The 24,740-nt window shown below is 36.8% G+C and overlaps 1 protein-coding gene across 2 annotated transcripts in view; it reads left to right on the top strand.

The window, feature by feature from the left end:
* The window catches only part of rsrc1 (arginine/serine-rich coiled-coil 1), a 167,889-nt gene extending 143,388 nt beyond the window's left edge, over window positions 1-24,501 (top strand). For both annotated transcript variants that reach the window (XM_073862786.1, XM_073862787.1), the window contains exons 8-10: window positions 13,806-13,910; window positions 15,293-15,403; window positions 23,769-24,501. In XM_073862786.1, the coding sequence (XP_073718887.1) occupies window positions 13,806-13,910; window positions 15,293-15,403; window positions 23,769-23,861 (309 nt within the window). In that variant the 3' untranslated portion in view covers window positions 23,862-24,501. The remainder of the gene's footprint in view (window positions 1-13,805; window positions 13,911-15,292; window positions 15,404-23,768) is intronic.
* Window positions 24,502-24,740: the final 239 nt, after the last annotated feature.

Raw genomic sequence — 24,740 nt, 5'->3', positions numbered from 1 at the left:
AAAGGTCACACTGTGGCTAATGAGGACCATCAGTCGTCTTAGGCCACGTTTACATTAATGTGTTAACGTTTTAAATCGCATTACTTTTGCTACGGTTACGCCTTTCATCCAGACTACTCCAGCGTTTCCACCCTCATAAACGGAGTCGTTGGTAAACGCTGCAGATCTTGTTTTAGTTTGAGAATTCTGGGGTTGCGCCGCAGTGTAGACGAATGTAGACGGCGCTCATTATAGTTGTGCGTAGGTCCTCAACGGCGTAGGCTAAGCATTAGTTTTCTTATATAAATCTACAATGTCATCCAAGTCAACATGCAATTACACATGCAGATCACTAGTAGGCAGTATCCACGCGTGTAACCCACAGTAGCAGACCAGCAGTGATGGAGGTAATCACACAGCGATTTTTGTTGCAGTTTCAGTTAAATCACTCCTCAAATTAGCCCATTTTTGTTTTAAATGTTGCAAGTGGAAATGCCTATAAATATTTTTTTACCTGACGGGAGGGGTTCTAGTGACCAATCACAGCACTTGCGGTCCGCGTAGAAAGGACGCATTGTTAACATTTTGGCAAAGCAGTGTTGCCAACTTGGCGACTTTGTCGCTAGATTTAACGACTTTTCAGACCCCCTTGGCGACTTATTTTTAAAAAAGCGACTAGCGACAAATCTAGCGACTTTTTCTGGCATTGTTGGAGACTTTTGAAGACTTTGACTTGTCGTTTACTCTTCTCAACGAGCAGCTGCCGCCGCTTCCGAAGGCTCCACCCCCATCCCAAAGCACTCACAGGCGGCCTAGTCCTCGCGCAGCAGACCAGTTCTCTCCCAGCTGCAGTCAGGGCAGGAGATGTGGTTAATCTCTGCGTCCAGACGGCATAATCGTGCATGCGGGAAGCCGGAGCTGGCTGATCTCGCAATGACTTACATTAATGGCAGGGTGTAAATGTAAAATGGTCTTTGAATAAAAAAATCACTGTACCAAAAAAGTAAGCTGAGTAAGCTGAGCAGCAGCACATTCAGAACAGACAAACTGTTATGGAGCTGATCAACGCGTCCTCATATGTTTTGAAACTGGACTGTTTGGACATTTAAATATGAACAAACACACGTTTCATTTTATAAGAACAGAAGCAGATAAACGAATGAGAAAACATTTTTAGACATTAATGTGTATTAAAATTAAATTTTCGAAAGTTCAGAGAGAAAGAGAAACGTGAAACAGCCAATGTAGTAAGAATGCAAATACGACGTGATGACGTCACTGGTATGCTAATGAGGCAATGACGTAATCTAGCGACATTTAGAGACTTTCCAAGCAAGCTTTAGCTACTTTCCATTGAAAATAGTTGGCAACACTGTGGCAAAGTGCACGCAAGGCTACGCACAGCCTATGCATTACCTACAGCGTAGAACCTCTGCACGACTATAAATTGTAGTTTATGTAAATGAACAGACGTTTTTAATAGGACAGCACAGCATTTTTGAAGTGAAAGTGATTTTGTTCAGTTAAAGGTGCAGTGTGTAATTTTTAAAAGGATCTCTTGACAGAAATGCAAAATAATGTACAAAACTATAATTTCAGGGTGTATAACTCCTTTTTATAATGAACCGTTATGTTTTTAATACCTTAGAATGAGACGTTTTTATCTACAAACACAGAGGGTCCCCTAACGTGGAAGTTGCCATTTTGTTCCATGTTTCTACAGCAGCTCTTAACGGACAAACTTTTCTTACTAAGTTGTCTCAGACAATGACATTTTTCTGGTGGCGGCTATCGTAGCTTCTCTATGCGTTTCAAAAGCGATAGACTGAGCCATTGGTTGCAATTCGCAACCTCACCACTAGTTGCTGCTAAAATTTACACACTGCACCTTTATATGGCGGTTTTGCCCAAAATAGTAAACATAGTGCCACCAATTATTATAAACGCTATAACAGATGGATTAAATGTCTGTTTTATATTTATGTTTGAGTATTGTTCGACTATTGTTGTCATGTTGTTTACATTTGGTAGACAGGGGGTAATTTTAAATGTCATATAGGGCGTTGTAATGGATTGAAGGCCAATATGATGGAGGAAATGGAGTGGGTCAGACATTTTTGTGTAGTTTAAGAGCTTTTTTTAAATGTACAAACTAATTTTTATTAAAAGATATAATATTATATATTTAAAGTACAATATATTTTTGTATTCAAAGTCACAAGGATCACGTCTGTTAATCCTTCAAAAACACCAAAATGACTTACTGATAAATTGAAAAAGCTCTGAGGTCTAACCAAATGCTTCACATCTGTTCAAAACTTTTGCAGAATAGAAAATTAGATTTTTAGAGCTGCTGCAAGTAAATAAAGATTTAAAAAATAATATTTTGCATACATAAGAAAAGAAACCTCACTATGTGTCTATATTACAACTTTACAGTAGATGCTGTATGTCCTCTCTCATCCAGCTCAAAAATGATGAGACAGACTTTCCAAATAGGCTTACAATACCCATGTCCCATTTTCCTCTCAATGAAGACAGTCTGCAGAGCTCTTAAGTTATTTGCTTGAGACCGAGGTTACTGGGGCACGGTTAATTAGTTTCATTAGCTAAAGGAGTCAGCCTCTATTGTGGCAGTGACCTTCTCCTCCATCAATTATGGGAAAACGACTCTCTGATTTGCCAGACAAGCTAAACTACAGCTCTGTGAAATAATGCTGATTTTACATATCTGTGAATTAAATGTCTAGCAGGATAAATAAGAGATACTCTCAATCTCACTGTAAGGTTTTCCCCTCAAAAATGGAGAGGGACGTACGCTTATCATAAAAAACAACAATAATAAAACCCCACCCCTAACCCCAACATCACAGGGGTTAAGGCAAATTATACAAAAATGTACAAATGCGGTGTGACCAATTAACTCTTTCCCCGCCATTGACGAGTTAACTCGTCAATTAAGGAAAAACACTTTCCTTGCCAATGACGACAATCCAATTTTTACGGCAATCCGATTTTCCGCTTTTATCCACGTCTTACCCAACTTATAAAACCTGGAGGTATTCCTTTAGGGCAAAGAGTTCAAACTCTGTGTATGTTTTGATGATCGCTCTGAGTCTGATCTCTATTAAAAGTCCTTTACAAAAATGCAGAGTTAATACAAATTAGCCACCTTGTAAAATATGAACAAATTTCAATGAGATAGCGTTGGATTAGAAATGCATAAAATTATTTTTTTGTCTTCATTTACTCTAATTATCCATTCCCATGCAAAGCATGTTGGGATCCAGTGGCGTAGCAAGTCAGTCCCGGGCCCATATGCAAAAAAATTTGCGGGCCCCCTTAAGCCAAAGCCCCCCCCCCAACCTTGCCCGTTGGCACTGTTAACTGTGGTGTGCAGGTCTCTTAACAACATATACTTTTAATAAGGTAGTTAAATATTTTTACTTTACTTTAAAGGGTAGATTTAAATAAAGAAAAATGAAATGTTTTGGGTAGTTTTTGACTCGTGACAAACTTCTCCGCCTTCTCTTTTCTCTTTAAGGCCCCACTTTTATGTTTATATTTGTCCATCCTTAATGTTCGGCTATCTACGCCGTTATAATAACCTTTCACACTGTGTTTTCTTTTTTTTGGCGCGGTGATGCGTCATGTAAAAAAAAATGATGGCGTAGTAGTCTACGGCAGCTGCGGAGTGCAAAAAAAAAAATAAACAAACAAGAAATGATGGAAAAATGAGAAATTATGTAGAAATAAGTAATCCCTACACATGATATGCATACAAAAATATATTTATTGCTGCCACAAATAAAATGTAATTGAAAAAAAATGTTTTATTAAAAGCTGGGGCGGGCCCCCAATTGGCCCGGGCCCATTTGCACGTGCATACCCTGCATGCCCAGACGCTACACCGCTGTTGGGATCCAAAAACTTGAACTTGAAAGAATTAAGTTATCAAACTAATTACATTGAGTTACTATACTGTTAAAAACTTATAAAAACTAGTTGAAGTTGTTTAACTTAATTTTGTAAGTTATGTCAACTATTCACAGGTCAAAACTTAAAAAAGTACATTTAATTGACTTGCAAAACAAAGTTGTTTTAAAGGGTTAACGGACATGATTGTCTGTGCATTTACTCATCCATTGCCAGTCATGAACACACACAATCCACACACAGACACAAATACTGGGAAACTATCACTGCAACACCAAAACACTTCATTCACTTCCTGTCAGCGGTGGGAATCAAACCAACAACCTCTGGGTTACAAACAAGTCTGAATCTCTAACCACTAGGCCACGATGCTTTGACAACACAAATCAATAAATCCTGGTCACGTTTACCTCAAGTCTATGTGAGCTTTATTTACAAGCTTCTTGATGCCATGTCTTGACCTTTTATATGGTATATATAGGCACACTTATTTTGCACTTATACCATAAACTTAACATTCTGAATTCACAATCAGCTTGCATATTACTCACAATGTGAGAATGTCACTGTGATCATTGTGTGATCTCACATGCTTACTGGGTTTTGCACCTTTCTGTGATGCTTAGGTTTCATTGGGTAAGTGATAGTTAATATCATTAACCTAGAAAATATCTTAAATGGATTTCACCAATCATTTTTAGGGGATAGCAGGGCCGAAAGTACTTTTTTTCTGAAAAACGTCATTTTAAAAGCTAATGTATTCGACAGAGATATATTTTGCTGTGGTCAATAACTCACAAGTGTGCTCTATCAATACCAAGTGGAATTTTTAACAAATGTAAAACGACTTCTAGGGACATATAGGGAGCGTGTTGTTACTCTTGACTCTGTCAGCAGGTATGAAAGTAACACACAGGTGGGTCAAAAGTAACACAACAAAACAAGATAGATTTTTGTGTTATTTTTAGTAAATATACATGACTATGACCTTGTTTATGTGTAACTGCAAACATGTTTTGTCCTTAATCTTTGCAAAAAATAATTAAATTACATTTTCATTTAAAATTTCAGTTTTATCAAATGTTCAAAAGTAACTCGACAGTACAAACTTGAATTGTTGAGAATAAAAAAAGGCTTTACTTTAATACTGAAAAACTTCAGGATGTGTTAGAGCACTAAATAACCTGTAAATTGATCAGTACTGTAATACATGAAACCAGAAACACAACCCGTTATTAGAAAAAATGACCACTTTAGGAATTTACTTATCATGGTTGAAAAGACATTTCTGGATCTACAAAGGTGAGTAGATAATGCGATATTTTCTCAGCTCTGTCAAGGGTTGCATGCTGAAGATGCTGTCATAGTTTGAAATGCAAATGTAGTCAGGGCTCTGAGAAAATAACTTTGTTACTTTTGTCCCGCGTTACTCTCGCCCCCATTTCTCCAATTCAGTCTAAAATGACCCTATACACTTTTTACAATAAATTAATTATCAAACAAATATTTTATATTTTTGTGTTTTTAATGTTAAATTGTTAGTATGGTCATGCACTTTAAATATAATGAACTACACATTTAATTACAGATTTTTTATTGTAAATTTACATGAAAAAATAATTCATAAATAACGTAGTATTTTCCTGTATAAAAGCATAGAATTTCTGTATTTGTCATCAGTGACATAATACTTAAAATCACAGTCGAGCTGTTAATTGACCAATAATGTTTGTCATTTTACCGAGTTTTAATTATAATTTGAAATAATGGTAAACCACTGTAAATTAATTCAATTTAAAGGAATTGGTTGCAAAAATAGGATCTTTTTTAACAGTGTGCCCATCCTGGACTCAAGGACTCAACACTATCAAAGCAGCGTGTCAGATAAAAGCATCATAAAATAATGTGTGTATAAGCAACTTCTGGCCTGTTTCTGAAATCCATGTAAGCAGACATAGTGTCCCAAGACTAAATACATTTACTTCTCATAGCTATTAAACTCCATTTATTTTCCTGCCACTCATTCAGGACTGGGTTGCGGTGCCAACAGGCTGAGAGAGGTAGCACACACATTTATTTCCTTTCCTCATAAACCAAATGGCTTAAAGAACATACTAAATGTTTTTTTTATAAATTAAAAAAAATGCCAGAAGTTTCCTGTGAGTACAAAACATGATTATGAAAATGTGTTGCCTAGTTTTCTGTCTCATTTGTTTGCGACTGTAAGTGCCATTCATTTCCTTGTGTTCACATGTATCCACCGTCTTATAGTTTGGACCACATGCTCTTTTATGTGCAGTGTACCCCTTAGAGACATTGGTGACATCTGGCATGACATCATTTCTAACCTTTTTGACAAACTTTTATGTCGCATGAAAATGTTTTTTGATTTGTCTCATTTGTGTTCGTGTTCTGATCCATGTAGATGTTGCTGGAGGAAGACTTTGGCCATGACTGCAAACTCTCCTCCTTTCTTTCTCTTCATTGAGATCCCATTTGTCAAGGTCGAGTGCAGGGGGTATTAGTTATGCAAATATTGACATGCCGTTTTGGCCTGGTAGCTATCAATTCAAGTCAGAAAATCAATGGTCCTAATAGCTGCTCATTACGCACTTGATGCATTTTCAGGGTTAGCATCAGCTTCTCCAATCAATGCAGTCAAAAACTATTACTTGACTGCCAGCTTCGCTCGCTGCTTTGTTTAAAGTATTCTCAAATCTTTTGTAGCATTTCTATCTTTCACAAATTCGGAAATCTTTCAACAGACAAGCTTTTGATTTTGTTGGGGAGTTGTTATTGCTATGCTGGCATTTTTTTATGGTATATGAATATTCTCGTTGGTTGCATTGACCTTTTACTCGGTTTCAGATTTATTGGCATGATGAATATTTGTACATTTGTTTTGCCAATTCTAAATGATGAGCGTACAAAACATGAAAATCAGCCAGATACACAGTGCCTAATAAAGAAGTGAGGTTACAAAATAATGAAATGATTATTACACAGGCATACAATTTCAGTGACATCCATGTTGTCTTTTCTGTAAAATGCACACTTCACAGCCACACTTTAGGAAGATTCATGAAGAGAGGATCTTTATTTAGACACCAGATCTTCTCAGATAAATAAAGGCAGCGCTAATGGAAGTGGGACGAGCCGGGTGTGTGTCAGAGGTTTGCCCAGATAAATCATTAGATGGAAGGTTATTGGAAATGCAGGGAGATAAAAGAGTGAAGAAGCCAGTAATTGCCTTAAAGATCAGACTACAAAGCATTAGCCTGGCTTTTACAAGGCCGGTCGACAACAAAAGAGCCGTAATTTATGAGCTCAGCGTAAAAGAATCGCATAATTGCATTAAAAATTAATGCTAATGAGGCCTAAAATGGGAAAGGTGGTTATTATGAAAGTTTGTATTCATCTTCTCGGGCCTGAATGATGGCTAGTGGCTTGATTAATGGCGTAATTTCTATCAATTAGCTGTGCCGAAAATAAATAAATAAATCTATCCGCAGAGACCAGACCAAATAGAGGATTGAATTACATATCTTGGCCTGATACTGAAAAAGATTGTGTGTGTGTGTGTGTGTGTGTGTTTACCCATTAGTTAAATTTGCTGCGTGCCCATGAGTTGCACATAGATGTAAATGTCTATGTTTATAATCTAAACAAATACGTTTTTCATGTACCCTGTGTGTTAATTGCAAGCACTCTCCGTGGACCTTTTGGTTATCAGTCAGTGTCATCATTAGGTTTTGTTTTGCTTTGATTGTGATATTCAAAAGCAAGTTGAAATTTGTAGCCATTTGTGACCAATCGCCGCAGTTACTCCTTTAATAAATGATTCGTTTCCATCAGTGATGAGAACCGTTGTAATTTAGTTCAAGGAAGTAATGCATTCAATTATGGGAATTAATCGGGCGCAGTGATGCTTTGCGCTCGCTGTCCCTTGGTCGACTGAACATGTTATCAGTGCTCGCCTATTGAGTTGAGTTGTTCAATGATGCCCTCTTCTGGTTTGAGCAGTCCTGCCTGATGAAAAGTCTGACAGATTGTTGGATTTTAAATTAATTCCTCTGTACACTGTAAAAAGTTGGATCAACTTAAAAAAACAAATACTTCAATTGGCATCACCTTAAAAATGTAAGTTTATTCAACTTACTATGATTTATCTTGATTAGAAATGAGTTATCATAACTTATAAAATAAAGTTGACTTCTTTCAACTCTATTTTATAAGTTGTAGCAACTCATTTAGGCATTTAGCTGACACTTTTGTCCAAAGCTACTTACTGAACAAAGATTAGGAAACAATAAAAGCAATGTGTCATAGGGAGGCAATAGTACAAAACACTCAAAAAAAATGAAATGTTGGGTTTAATTAAAGATATTATTTCAACAGGTTCCACACAATTTGTTAAAGTAATCTCAACAAACAATAATTTAGTTCATTTTACAAAAGAAATTTAAGTTAACTTAACAAACCTTAAGAGAGTCAACAAACAACAGTCAATTGAGTCAATTGAACATGAAAAATTTTATTAATGACAAAATTAAAATTAATGACATTTTATAAACTCCACCCCTTTAATTAGGATTTAATAAGTCCATAACACAGAATCAATCAATCAAAGTGCAGCTGCTCGGTACAACTCATCATATAGACCTTTTTGAATTACAGTTTATCAAACATATCACAAACTTTTCAAACTGTTTGTTTTGTTCTAAAATATATCAGAACAAGTTCATTAACTTATACTTGGTCATTTATTACTCACGTACTGGTGCTACACTTTTGCAAGATTTTTGCCAGAACAACAATTACCCATAATACACTGCAAAATCCTCAGCCAATGAGATGCAAGTCTGTATAGTTTTTTAATCTTTTACTTTTATGCAACAATGTGATGTTGACTGAACAAATAAGTTTTAAGTAAAGCTGACAAGACACTTTTTTGTTTAATTAACTAGATTAAAATGAGTGTTAAATTGATTTTTTTTTTTTTTTGTTATCACAACATGAAAGAATTAAGTACAATTGGCAAAAGTGAAAGTTCTTTTTTTTTGAGTGAATGTGCTTATAACAATATACAAGTTTTCAATATTTCAAAACAATACCTGTTTGAGAAAAATGAAAAGGTTAGTTTAGGTCTTGAAGATACAACACAGTTTGGTTTACGGAGAACTAGGATCACTGGCTTACAAGAACAATTTATCTTTAGTCAAAATAAATAATAGGAAGTTAAAATGACTTGTAAATCTGAGTTGATGCCAATAAAAAATTTTAGGCAGCAAACTATTTTTTACAGTACAAAAAAGTTAAATAAACTACATTTTAGGTCTTGCCGATGAAAAACAACCTTTTAAGTTGAACCAACTTTTCACTTTTAACAGTGTCATTTCTTGTCTTAGTTCTTATTAAAATAAATTCCTTTAAAAAGGTAAAACTAAAATGTAAAACTATATTTTATAACATTTTTACAAGATAAAAAGCTTTCTGTTAGGGTTAGGGTGAGAGTTTGGGAAAAAAACATCTGTAGAAATTACAGTATCCACTGTTTGCCAGTAACTTACTGTAGATATAAATGTATGTTATTTACTTGCAACAGTTTGTTCAAAGTTAAATGAACATTAAACAAGTCTTTATCTTTACATGATAAAACTAAAATAACAGCATCATGCAAAGCATTCTGGGAAACAAAATCTGAAGTAAAAAAAATGGAAAAGGTTGATTAGGATTTTTTGGTTCCCAGAATGCTTTGCATGATGCTGTTGTTTAAGATTTATTCTGTAAAAATAAAGACTTGTTAATGTTTAATGTATACCTACTGCTAATTTTTTACACTATGTGTGCATGCGTGTGCCTACTGTACCTGTTTTGGGGACAAATTTGTATCCAAAACTAAGCAAAACCTGACAAATCTTTTGAAAGAAAAAACAAAGCGCTATAACTATGGAGTACTTTTTACATGCTTTCTGTTAGAATTACGTCTATAGAGTGGGTTAGGGTTAGATTGCCAAACTTGACCAATCTGACCAAATCCTCAGTTTGGGGTCGTTCTATTTTGGAAAAAAACATAGTAAATATTTCTTTTATTTAAAAATGCATAGAAGTTTTCGGTTAGGGTTAGGTATAGTATTTATAATTCATAAGTGCTTTATAAAAACAATATACGTCTATGGAATGTCCTCATTTAGATAAGTAAATGTGTATTATATATAATGCTTTTTTTCATTTATCATCAGTTAATTTCCATGTTCAAACCCAATTCTTTATTTATTCGTGTTTAAAAGTAGGGCATACACTCACACACAGTATGGTTGAAGACCGCTTTATGTTCAATGTGGCAACAATGGACTCTAAATTAATTTTGTGGATAATGTGTCAATATTAAATATCAACTTTGACCTGGCCTTGTGCTGATCGTGTCTGGCAAATATGTCTCTCCGACAGCGCTATCGATTTTCCACAATCTGTTCAGCTTGGGCTTCTCTCTTAAAGTCCATTATTTTTTATTTTCCTATGAAATATATCTTTCCTCGCTGACATCTGACAAACAGCATATGGAAGGCATTTTATCTAGCAGTAATGCGTTTGTCAAATAGTATGAGGCATTAATGGAATCTTGGGTTTAGGATAGGTTATTACTGATATGTCTTGGTTGCTTGTGTGTTTGTGTCATTAAGATGTGGGTGACTGAGAATCAGTAGACTTCTGTCATGTAAATGCAAGGCCACAGATTTTTGGAGAATATTGTGTCTGCGTTTTTCAACATTGTGAACTATTTTAGGAGGAAGTGTGTGTTTATGTCTCTGTACGTACAGTAAGGATGTGCTTACATAAAACGTTTTCGGTCTTACTAGAGCAGAGATCTGGAGTTGTTTTATTGAGTTTGCTTCTCAGACTCATATGTTTTTTAGGAACAGCCGATAACATTATTGTGTGATTGACAGAGACATGCAGACATTATACGTGAGCAATTCCATACAAATCTCAACCTTACCTTGGAAATAAAGTTTTTACCAAACCTAAGTGCCGCTTTCAGAATAGGTCACTTTCATAACATTCTTTCTTCATTAAAAATGCGCTCATGAAAATTAACAATAATTATAATATTTATGTAAAGAGCCACCCCTTCTCCATTTGTTTTTAGTTTGTTTATTTTAAATCAAAGAATTCCTATGTCTCCCAAAAACATATGAAGATTTTGGTTCCAAAACGCAATAAATCCATTTTGACAAATTTCGGTAAAAACGTGTTTTCTATACCAAGAAAGTGACAAGATGAAAACCACTATTTTCTGTTACAAACTTTCCCATAGCATCTTTAGGTTATAAAAACACAAAAAATTCAAATCCATAACTTGATTTTCAAAGATTTATTATAAAAACTAATTATTTTTTCCACAAAATGCAATAAATCCATGACAAGTTTTTGTTTCAAAATGCTATAAATCTATTAATTCAATGTACAAATGTGCATTCATCTTTGCCATGTTATATTCATTTAGTTGACTAGTGGTATACACTGATTAAAAAAATAAACATTAACGACATTAACCAAAACACTTACTTTGTCATATTAAGATCACTGTCATTGCTGCTGTTATACTTGACGCCGTTGCTTAGCATTTTTCACAGCGATCAGCTGTAAAATGTTTTGGTCCTGCTCGATTTTCGTTGACTTTGAGTAAAATAATGTAAAGTTGTTCATAAGATCCTCTGGGGTTCCCATCACAGAAAACCATCACAGGTTTAGCGATGCAATTAAAGTATTATTTTGTTTTGTTTGTTGATCACGAAGTACAAAGTAGATGAGGAAAACTAGGACTCCGTGTACTCAGCGCGCCGCCATTGTTTGTTTACATTGCGTGAACGGTGGGCTGTAATTTCTGTAATGGATTTATTGCGTTCTGTAAAGAAGGAGGAGTGGCGTTTATCGCATTTTGGGAAAAAAGGGAGAAAAGATGACAGAATAACATGGCGGATATTGGATTTTGCGTAAAATTAATTATTTACTTTTAAACACTGACCTGATATAATACTGATTTTGGCAGTAACTATTTTTTTTCAAAAATGGCGTTTATCGCGTTTTGCAACCAAACTCTTCATATATACTGTGTGTGTGTGCGCGCGTGTGCGAGGTGAGTTTGTGTGTGTGTGTGTGTGTGTGTGTGTATGTATGTGTGAATGTGCGAGCGAGTGTGTGTGTGAGTGAGGGTGTGCGTGTGAATGAGTGTGTGAGCGAGTGAGTGTTTGAGCAAGTGTGTGGGTGAGTTTGTGTGTGTGTGCGCGTGTGAGTGTGTGTGCGAGTGAGTGAGTGTGTGCGTGAGTGTGCACAAGTGAGTGTGCGAGTGAGTGAGTGTGCGAGCGAGGGTGTGTGTGTGTGCGAGCGAGTGTGTGTGTGTGTGTGCACGAGCGAGTGTGTGCGCGTGAATGAGTGTGTGAGCGAGTGAGTGTTTGAGCAAGTGTGTGTGCGCGTGTGAGTGTGTGTGCGCGTGTGAGTGAGTGAGTGAGTGTGCGCGTGAGTGTGCACGAGTGAGTGTGAACAAGTGTGTAAGCGAGTGAGTGAGTGTGCGAGCAAGGGTGTGTGTGTGCGAGCGAGTGTGTGTGTGGGCGAGTGAGTGAGTGTGCGCATGTGATTGAGTGTGCGCGAGTGAGTGTAAGCCAGTGTGTGAGCAAGCAAGTGAGTGTGCAAGCGAGCAAGTGTTTAAGCGAGTGTGTGTGTGCGTGCAAGTGAGTGAGCATGTGAGTGTGTGTGAGCCAGCGCATGTGTGCGTGTGTGAGTGTGAGCGAGTGTGTAAGTGAGTGAATGTGTGTGTGTGTGTGTGTGAGCAAGCAAGTGAGTGTGAGCGAGCAAGTGTGTGTGTGTGTGTGTGTGTGTGAGAGAGCGAGCGAGTGTGCGACCGAGTGTGTGTGTGTGCAAGCGAGTGTGTGAGCAAGGGTGTGTGTGTGCGAGCGAGTGTGTGTGTGGGCAAGTGAGTGAGTGTGCGCATGTGATTGAGTGTGCGCGAGTGAGTGTGCGCGAGTGAGTGTGCATGTGTGAGTGAGTGTGAGTGAGTGTGTAAGCCAGTGTGTGAGCGAGCAAGTGTTTAAGCGAGTGTGTGTGTGCGTGCGAGTGAGTGAGCATGTGAGTGTGTGTGAGCGAGCGCATGTGTGCGTGTGTGAGTGTGAGCGAGTGTGTAAGTGAGTGAATGTGTGTGTGTGTGTGTGTGTGTGTGAGCAAGCAAGTGAGTGTGAGCGAGCAAGTGTGTGTGTGTGTGTGTGTGAGAGAGCGAGCGAGTGTGCGACCGAGTGTGTGTGTGTGCAAGCGAGTGTGTGCGAGCGAATGTGCGTGCAAGCGAGTGAGTGTGCGTGCGAGCGAGTGTGTGAATATTGTGTCAAATAAACAACAAACAAACAAACAAACACAAAGTTTTAAAATATAATACAAAGAAGCCCAGAAAGACAAATTAAAACACATTTTAGAGCAGTCGAGGATGATATGCACAAAAAAGCCATTGTCTTATTTCATGTGGTGAGTGATAGATGTTAAGCGAGTGAGAAATGCGAGGATTAAGTGGAGACATTTGTGTATTGACTAAGTGGGCAGCTCACAGATAATTCTTACTCTTGTCATGTTACAGAATTTTGTATTTTCTCTTTGTATTACCAGTGTACAGTTTTTTTTCTGTACTATGCTCATCTGCTTTTTTTGTAGTCTAACAGTCTACTGACACTTAACATCCACAGGCCGGATATCGTGGCGCTATATAGTTTCATACAAGCAGTGCACCAATCAACATGATGTTTTTCTTTATTCTGTGGCTCGTGACCAATTGACCTCCCCGGCTGACCTCTCGTCCGTCCACTCGTCCCTCATTACTCTGTTTTATTTCTGTTGTTCTTGCAGAGGTAGTCTCTCTCGCAGAGCAGGTGAGGAGAATAAAGGACATCGAGGCCATCGAGAGTGACTCTTTTGTTCCTCAGGCTTTCAAATCATCTCGGGATACCACCAAGGTGCGTCTCGCTCTCCCTCCTTCTTCTTTTCAAATCATGCCTTCCTCCTTATTTTTTATTTGATTTCCTTGCACTGGGTTGCGTTCCGTTTGTCTGCAGATGAAATGATTCCTATTCATTGTCATTTGCTCTGTGCACCTGTCCATTTGCACTCGGGCTCCTGAAAAGCATTTGCCCAGCGGTGGTCCCTGCTCACTCTCTCCACAAAGAGCATTACTGAATCTGGTCCCGTCAGAATTCACATCCACTGTCCCAATTAGAATGCTAACAAATGCACACTGATCTCTGTGGCCTGAGACAAAAGGTGACAGTTGATATGGCCCTTGTGATAGATTACAGCATGGCAGGGCTGGGTGGACTGATCTTAGATCTGTCTGCGCAAATTTCTTTCAGCGTTTTAGCTTTACGCACAGCACCCTGATTAATGCAAGAACCGGGCTGCAGATGGAGCAACAGAAGCATTCATGGCGAATAATCTTGGACAATTACAAATAAAACTTTCGGACCCATCTGATTCTTTTGCTGATCTCCATTTGATTTTATTGGAAAATGTTGTTTGAATAATACACTGAATTTGCTCCACACCAATAAGACCTTCGTTCATCTTCAGGACACAAATGAAAATAGTTTTGATGAAATCCGAGAGCTGATAGACGGCAAATTTCAAGACCCAGAAAAAGCATGGTTAAAATAGTGAATACAGGGGTTCAATCTTCATTGTAAGAAGTGACGATAAAAGTTTTGGTGCTCTTTGACGTGTATTCACAAAAGCAGCACACGCATTTGTTTTAAACGACAGATATAGATATAAATACACATAGATGTGCTATTAACGCCTCGTATCTATTGCGAGGTTGAATGAGGCATCGATATATATCGATATTAAAAAGGTCCTAATATGTATAATCATGAACACATGTGGTACCATTATGAACTCTTATGTGTACTTTTTGAAAGGGTACAGCCCCAGTGACAGGAGGAGTACATATTTGACCATTTTTCGGACAGTGTATTCAGAAACATACCCCACCCATTCACAATGAGGTCATATTGTTACTGAACTGACATAAGGAATCAAATGTTGTAATGTGCAAAACATTTTGTGATATGGTTTTGTGTTGCCTATTTGCTAAAGTTGATTTTTACCTCTTTCTTGATCATTATAATTGTGACATTTTATCTGTATATGGGACACATGTAAAAAGGGCTATTACATAGCTGTTTTCACAAAATATAAATTTACACTGCGACTTTTCAGTGCATATGTTGTATCCACAATGGGTGCAAAAGCGTGCAGACAATTCAATAATTGTGTTTTTCTTCAGTTGTTCTGTGTGATGATGTTGTATTTTATTGTGAAAGTCATACGTGTTTATTTTTAGGTGACTGAATCTTCAGAGATTAAGAAAGAGACGGAGGGAGAGAGCGCTACTGTCGCCTCTCTGCCCACCTCCATCACGTACAGTGACAGCAACACCTTGGCTCATCCCAGTGTAAGTCTATGTGTTTGTGTTTCATAAACCTCTTTAAAGGGATAGTTCACTTTAAAAAAGAAAATTCTGTCATCATTTACTCATCCTCATATTTTTTTTTATATGGATATAACAACAGCATTGGACGCACCAGATACTTTGTTTTTAGTGTTATAGCAATACTGCTAATTTACAACAGCTGTCCATGGAAGCCTACATATTTCATAAATATTGTTCTAAACCTGAGAAATGATGGTAAACACAGCAGAAAGTGACCATTAACTTCCATAGTAGGGATAAAAAAATATGATGGAATTTAATGGGTACCGTCAACTGTGTGCTTACCATCATTTATCAAAATATTTTCTTCATCATTTATCACAATACTTCCAAAATATTTATTCCTACTATGGAAGTCAATGGTCAGTTACTGCTGTGTGTTTATCATTTCTCAAAATATCTACTTTTGTGTTCATCAGAAAAAAAGAAATTCATACAAGTTTAGAACAACATCAGAATGAGTAAATGATGACAGAATTTTCATTTTAAAGTGAACTATCCCTTTAATTCTTTAAATCACAAGTTCACACTCAATGTATATCAGTGTTTCCTTAAAGGAGTGGCCTCAAACTCCCGGCCGGAAAGATCTTTATTCACTTTGTTTGATTTAAACGTTTAAGGGTTAGTTCACATGTCGCGTCTAACAACGCGTTAAAACGAGTCAAGGCGTTTCTTACTTTCTAAAGTGCTCGGGAGCGGAAGTTGCGCTCCGTGGCGTGGCCTCACCCGTTGCTACGCAGCCATGAGCCGCGCGCTCCGTGATGTCGAGGATAACGGAATGCGTCATCGGATTGTAATTCCTCAACTGAATCTCGTGTCAATCATATCATTGTCACCATGCGATCAGTTTATCTGGTCGGGACTTTGTAGTGTTTGTCTAAAGATTTGTTACTTCCGGGTGGATACTTCATACTTCCGGGTGGATATCAGTTGTTACTCAGAGAAGAGCTGCGGTGGGGTTCACATCAACAAGTCACAGCATCTAATGGAGACACTGCATAGGGAGACAGAGCCGTAAATGTAATGCAACACATAAACTATAAGATAAGAAAAAGAGCGTTCAGGTTAAGAAAAGAGGAAAGATGAGGAGAAACATACAGAGAATAATAGTATGTATACTGCTATAGAATGAAGTATAATATATTATTATTTAGCTTGCTATGCAGTTACACATAGCAGTATTATTATTTTTTCTGTCTAACTAGCTTATGTAACATCGACTACCCATTCAAAAGTTTTAGAATCACTTTCACTTATTCCTATTTTTCCACATATAATAGAAAATATATTAAAACTGTAGACCAACAAAGATGGAACATAATGAAGTCAATACCATGACTGAAAACAATCCAAAATAAATAAAAACAGAAACACTTACTGATGTAAAAAAAAAATTATAATAGTTTTTAAATGTACAGACATTTAATTTGTTAGTTTAGTGCAAGGTTTTAACAGGCCTTAGTTAAAGATAATGTTAAGAAAAGATTTACTTACTTTTATAAAATAATAATGTATTTAAAAGATAAAAACCACTGCTATTATTATACATTAAATAACAGAATTTAAACAGTACATTTACAGAAATATTCTATGTTTATAAACCAAAAATAGCTCTGCGGCCCCCTGAAATGTCAATCTCAGAAATGGCCCCAAGCCAGTTTGAGTATGAGGCCCCTGCCTTAAAGGATTACTCCACTTTCCTAAAAAAATAAAAAAAATCTGGATAATTTACTCACCCTCATGTCATTCAAGATGTTTATATCTTTCTTTGTTCGGTTGAAAAGAAATTAAGTATTTTGAAGAAAATATTACAGGATTTTTCTCTATATAGTGGACTTTAGTGGACCCCAACAGTTTACAATGCAGCTTTAAAGGCTCTAAACGACCCATAAGGGTTTTATCTAGTGAAACCATCATCATTTTCACCAAAAGAAAGTACTTTTTAATCACTACTTCTCGTCTTACACTACCTGTGATACATGTTACATATGTGAAAGTTTGAAGTTGCATTGAAACTGTAAACTGTTGAGGTCCACTAAAGTCCACTATATGGAAAAAAATCCTATTTCTCAAAAACCTTTATTTTTTCTCGACTGAAAAAATACAGACATAAACATCTGGATGACATGGGGGTAGACATAAGCCGGTTACCGGTTTCAAGGTATACCAAGGTTTTAAACAGTCAAGGTTCCAAAACCACTAAAATTTTCTGTGATATCGTTTCCAAATTATAAGCTGTGTTTATACAAAATTAATTAAGTCATGTGGTTGATTTGATGTTTATATTTAATATGCATTACGAAAATATTATATATTTTTTGAATGCATATTATAATTTAAAGGCTTTATTTTTACCTGGCATTTGAAAATAACACATTTAAGTGTTGCAATGGAAATACCGCAACACCATGAAACCGTGGTATTTTTGCTAAAGGTTATCATACCGCCAGAATATTATACCAGAATATATTTTTTATAAAAGTGGAATAATCCTTTTGATTCAAGGTTTATAAATAGTTAATTAATGACTAATAACTAATTTACAAATGCATTATAAATCACTGAGAAATAAATGGGACTTTTATGCCATATTTGTGAAAAGTAATGAAACATTTTTAGTTTTAAATCAATGCTTAAAGGGATAGTTCACCAAAAAATGAAAATGCTGTCATTATTGGATACAGACATTCTTCAAAAAATCTGCTTTTGTGTTCAAGAGAACAAAGAAATTTATACAGGTTTGAAACAACATGACGGTGAGTAAATGATGACAGAATTTACATTTTTGGGTGAACTATTCCTTTAATAAAGATGCCTATTCATACTGTTATTTTTGACCACATTTAAGTTGAAAGTATACACGGAGGTAGTGTACACTTTACTTTAAGATACACTTTGACTAGTTAACATGTCATTATGGATAATTCAAATAAATACATACATTTATACGCATAAACACACATTAACACAACGTTTTATGTTTGATTTGTGAATTTCGTTTTGATGAAAATAAGAATCGACATTTTTACTAAGCATTGATAACTCTACCCTTAATAAAGTGCCTATGAATGTATTTGTTTTAGTATTCATTAATGAAGACCTTTAACAAAGCAAACGTTTGTTTTGCGTCTCTTCATTTAGGCGGTGCATCTAAAGTTCCACTTTGCCTCTTCCCAGAAGGCCTGCTGTCGGCAGTTGTGCATTTGCGAGGCTTCTTCTCTAACCCCGATGCGAAATTATCAATTTTTACAGATCCACTTTCGACAACGCACTCAGGGCCCTTCCCGTGCACCCTCGGTAATATCGGCAGACAGAATTTCCTATGAAAGCGCGCTCCATCTCGCTCGCTCCACAAACTGGGTTATGTGTGACGAATGCAGATGAGCTTGACAGGCTGATCTATGGCAGCAATATGCCCAAGGCGAGAAAGCTCTGATCACCAGTAATGATTCAATCATTTAGCCCGCGCCGCTTACTGTATCTACTGTAATTTCAAACTCGTTAGCCGCGCATCGCTAGGCGCAATAAGAGTCAGAGGAGGCTCACGGTTTCGTGTCGTGGCATCGCCGAACATACGAGGATGCGGGCGGCGAACAGATCCAGTCCATTAAAGCTACAACGTGCACGTGTTTCCCGGCCCAACAAAGAGCCTGCGACACGCGCTACGGGCGGATCTTAACCCGTTGAAAATGATACTTTTCCTCCCGTAAGACGCTCGCACGCACGCGCACGCTCGGCGGGATGGAAGCGATCAGTCTTTTGAAAGTGCAGATTTGATTTTATGCCTCTTGTGTTGTTTAGATGAAGGAGATGAGTGATGAGTGTTGGAGAAGAATCCATAACTTCCAAACTTAAGGAACTCATAAGCACAACTAATGTGGGAATCACTCAAATTCTCCCTTCATGCTGACATCCAAATCAGCCTCATGCATTTTTCTGTCTGATGTGTTTATGATGCAATACCATTTACACTTTCTCCAAATCGAATCACGGCTATGATCGTCTTATATTAAGCCAACAATTAGAGACCAGGGCTCCAGATCCATTAGAAGCCGATAGGAAAGATTTGTTATTTCAGCGATCTAACCTCATTATCAGACCGTGACCAAATCTTGAAGGCGTTTGACTCTGAGCAGCAGAGTAAAAATCTGTTCATTTTAAATGGCTTACATGCACAAAATAGTCACGGGAAAAATAAATAATGCAACTTATAGAAATATGTATGCATACTGTAACTATTATGTTAAATTGTTATTTCCTTTGGTTATTTTACAGGATTATGGTTTTGATAATCCCATACGATTGTCTTTCAGTACTCCCTGGCCTGGTTTCACAGACGTTGCTTAGTTAAAGCTAGTTCTTAGTTAAATGAAGATGTTTAAACGTGCCTCAGACGAAACGTGCTTGAGAGATATCAATGGCACTGGCATATTTTAAGATCTGTTATTTTAGTTTAGTCGGCTCAAACATGTGTCTAAGTCTAGGATTAGCCTTAAGCATTGTCTGTGAAGCATATGTTTTTAATAATAGTAAAATAACCATGAATTCTTAGTTATCTAGAAATTGATTGATTTAGGCTTTTTAATAATTCCACTGCCCTCTTGACTGATACTATATGAATGTAATGTATACATTTAACACGAACCGAAATGAAGTATTGTTCATAATTCTTTTTTGCATGTTAAAATAGGTTCCTGTTTTCATCCAACTGCATTCACTTTTATTACAGTAACACTTTTATTTCTAAAAATTCTTCAGCGTTAATTTTATGTCCACATTTGTATATTTTTGGAAATAACTTTTTAGCAGTAATTTTGGCCACACAATTATCAGACAATAAAGATACAAATGTTGTCACTGGGACGGCACCTTTAAAAAGGTCCTAATATGCAGTGGTGGGAAGAGTACTGAAAAATCCTACTCAAGTAAAAGTACCATTACTTACCAAAAAATAGAGTAAAAGTACCTGTCCTAAATACCACTCAAAGTACGAGTAAAAAGTAGCTTCTTTAAAAGTACTTAAGAGTTGTGAGTATTGAGCATTATGCTGTGACTCTTATTCTACCTTATACCATGCAAATTAAAATGTAGCTTTATATCAGTGTGATTCTCTTTTATGGTAATTTTTCAGTAAAAAATACTAATAATCAAATAATAATAATAAACAGGTTATAGAATTGCCATAGAATTTTCATAATTCTCACAAAAAAAAAGAAGATAAATCAAACAAAACTCAAGCTTACTGAAGATAGTCAGTGATGAAAGAATGATAATAAATAAATATATACGGTATGTATACATGTATGTATATCATATATAATCTCTTATTAAAGGTAGAAAAGTGATTTAGTCAAAAGCAGTGAGAGATTATCAATTCTGTTTGATTAACATGCCCTTTAAAGGTGCAGTGTGTCATTTTTAGAAGGATCTCTTGACAGAAATGCAAAATAATATACAAAAATATAATATTATCAGGGGTGTAAAGACCTTTTTATAATGAACCGTTATGTTTTTATTACCTTACAATGAGACGTTTTTATCTACGTACACAGAGGGTCCCCTTACATGGAAGTCGCCATTTTGTGCCATGTTTCTACAGAAGCCCTTAACAGACAAACTTTTTTACTAAGTTGTCTCCAACGATGACATGTTTGTCCTGTGTCGGCTACCGTAGCTTCTCTATGCGTTTGGGTGAACTGTGAACTGAGCTGTTGGTTGCAATTTGCAACCTCATCACTAGATGCCGCTAAAATTTCACACTGCACCTTTAAGTTCGGATCCAAACATGCATTTTCTCTTTCAGCTGTCTACTTTCTCTTAAGCCCTAAATGGTCGTGTTTATGAGGATACTTGTATTTAAGGCCAATAAAGCGGCAAAAATGCTCACGAGCTTAACGAACAGTGGATACGCGACATGCGCGCTCCTCTCACACAGAAAAAGTATGCGCACATAGCACTGTTGTGTTTCAATAGCTTAAAATCACTTGTTTTAAAACGGCGGTGCTTAAATAAGTGAACAAACGTTAAAGGCGTAGTCCATGATGTTTGAAAGCCAATGTTGATATTTGAAATCACCTAAACAAACACGCCCCTACCCCAATAGAATCTGGACCTTCTGTTGATAGACCCGCCCCACACATACGCAACCCGGCATTTGATTTGATTTGATTGGCTATAAGTGTGTTTTGGTAGTCGGCCCGTCTCCTTTTCCAAAGCGTTTTTCAAACATCGTGGACTCCGCCTTTAAGTTTTCATGGCCATGCGCAAAGCAAAGTGACTTGGGGCGTAACCAAGACGATAGTCTAAAATCTCTACTGGTTGACAAATTTCTACCCATTTATCATATCTACCGGTTTTTCGGACACCCTTAACTCTTAGCTCATAAAACCTATATTTGTGACTTGTATTATACTATTATATATTTAAGACATGATACTTTGCAGATATTAAAAACTTTAAATTTGATGAATAAATCTTGAATTGTGTTATTTCAACCAGTCTGGGCAAGCAAAGTAGGCATGACATAATGACACAAAAGCTTTTATTCACCTTCACTGCAAAAAGCTAATTCGGGTAAAGCCTTTCTGAACTACTGTATTTTGAGCATGTTGAAGCATCCACCACACTGCTTTCCTCCTTCTCCTCCATGAATAAACTAAATTGGCACCAGCTAGGTGTTTTGAAGTTTGTCTGATGCAAGTTTTCTATGCGTGATTTGATTGGACAGGAATCACTGGACTGATGATTCTCTTTAGCCAATCATCACTGACAATAAGAAATAAGTAGAAATGGCAGGTTGAGAGAAAATAGTGGAGTAAAAGTACAGATACAGCACTAGAAATGTACTATCAGCGCTGAAGCAGAGATCATTCACCAGCATGACAGAACAGCGCATCATGTGCTCCTTATCTTATCATAAACAAACATGCAGAAATCGCGGATAATTAACAAACCTTAGACGCTGTGGAAAAAAACTTACCAAGTGCAGGACTTTAAATACATCATGTTATGGGATCTGTATGTGTGTGAATGCACAGATTCCAGAAAATCATTGTCACTATGAATGAACCAAAAATTAAGAACAATCCTGGAAAAATCCTGGATGCATTTCTGTAATCTTTTTGTAAAAAAATAAATTTTTAAGGTACCAATGTGTGCCTTTGAGATACCATTATGCACCTTTTTTACAGTACTTTATTGTACCTTTTTCTGAGAGTGCATTAGACTGGACAGAACATTTTGTCTAAGACTACAAAGTAATCATTATTCTATTTAAAATGTATGTCACAACTTTGCACTCTTGCGGAGCAGCTTTACAGAAATAGATTTTGGCACAGTTGAGACGTGCCTGTATTTTAACAGTAGAAACGTAAGATTATACTGCTATGTCATGATAACAGTGGTTGCTTACATAGAGGTCTTCATCCGGAAACCCCAGGTCCGACACGAGCGGGTTAAGGTCTAAAAGTTTCAAGAGTGCTTTGGACACGTGTCTGGTATAATATTAGCTTCAAAGGGTCCTTTTCCAACCCCTCCTCTGTTTGCCAAGACTGCTGGCGACATCGTGTGGCTGGTGTTAGGTTAATTTTCGTTGAGACAGACCTGTCAATCAATTTTAAATGCACATTTAAGCGGGTACCGAAGTGTCGTTGTCAGATGACAAAGGAAAATAAATGGAGCAGCGGGCCAAATTGCATGAGAGGCCACCGGGTTTCTTTCTGTCTGACTGCTGCATGCGGGGCAGCAGACTGCACACACGTCAGTGCCGTTTACATTCGGGTCCATGTCGGGTTCGGGTAAAAATGTATTAAAAACTACACTTAGCTAATGTGTACTGTAATGTATGCAATGTTAACTACAAACCGCCTGCCAATCCTCCCTTCACATAGTGGTGATTCATGATCGATGTCTTCCCTTGTCTTTAGGAAACCAAAACATTTGTTCTTTTTGACGAGGTACAGGATTTTTTCCAGAGTTCAGTTTAGCAACTAGTCAGACCATTAAACAGAGACCGGAAGCTAAAGGAGTAGTCCACTTTAAAGATGGGGCCCATTGACATAGTATTTTCTTCCTACTATGAAAAGTCAATGGACCCCATCTTTAAAGTGTTCATTCCTGATGTGTAACCACGACAATGCAATACTGACTAAATATTATCAATGATCACATGACTTGGTCTTGGTCTGGTACCTCTCATGTTTCCAGAATAGATAGAAACTAACAATATAAGATTGATTTATATTTTTCCAGAAGATGATGTATTTTTATTCTTTTACTGTTATAAAAATCATTCCAAACGTCCTGTTTTATTAATCTTCTCTTGCAGTTATTCATGGATAAAGAGCAGGCAGAGAAGTTGTGGTTAAACAGACTGATATCTCTGCGTCAGGAGAGACTCATGGGGAGTCCAGTACCTTGAAGACGCCGACACCTCTCGAGAGATTAAAACTGAGAGAATAACACTTCATCACGGAGTCAAAGTTCATTCCTGGAGTGTTAACACACAATATTTTAAATAGATTTTCAATGACTGTTTCTAGATTGTTTGTATGATTTGTTTTCTTTCTATGACCCCAATCTATTGATTACAGAGTGTATTTTATTCAGTGTGCTGCAACAATGCTCAGAAAAAGTGCAAGGGCACCACCTGGTGGTTTAAATGAGAAATATCTACCTGTATATTCACAAACCTTATTCAGCTGTGGGCCGTTCTTGTATCAAGATTTGATTAGGTTAGCTCATGTATACTAACAAACCAACAGTACTCTAGTATTACCAGTGTTACTTTCAGTTAATCTCGATATCTGTTTTGTTTTCTATCTGCTCTGTTTATCAACTGATTTAAAAAAAACAAGCAACAAAATAAAGACAACTTTTCTTTTCATCACAATGCATCACAATTCATTTATTTTATCTGTTTTTAAAATTGGTGGGGTTGTTTGAATAGTTTGTTAGAGCTTTTACTTGTGTCAGAACTAAACTAGTTTTGTTTAAAGTACTGCTGATGATGAACCATTTTTGATGCTTAATAGCTAAAATAAAAATCTAAGATGAATGTCTTCACAGTTTCTGACTTATTTTCTTTCTAAATCACAATATTGTATTAAGTTGCCAAATGTATGGATCCAATTTTCAGAGAAAAGAAAATCATACAGGTTTTTTAACCAACTTTTGGTGTTTTGGGCAGTGTACGGAAGGTGCTAAAACCTGCTGGAAAATAAAATCATCATCTGGTCAGCAGCTTGTCTGGTGATCAACACCAGCAGATGACACTGCAGCCCAAATCACCAGACTGTGG

The sequence above is a fragment of the Misgurnus anguillicaudatus genome, chromosome 24 (genome assembly GCF_027580225.2).
Source record: "Misgurnus anguillicaudatus chromosome 24, ASM2758022v2, whole genome shotgun sequence".
In the NCBI taxonomy this organism is placed as follows: Eukaryota; Metazoa; Chordata; class Actinopteri; order Cypriniformes; family Cobitidae; genus Misgurnus; species Misgurnus anguillicaudatus.
The sequence above is the reverse complement of the archived record's forward strand: the minus strand, read 5'-3'. Positions and strand labels throughout refer to the sequence as shown.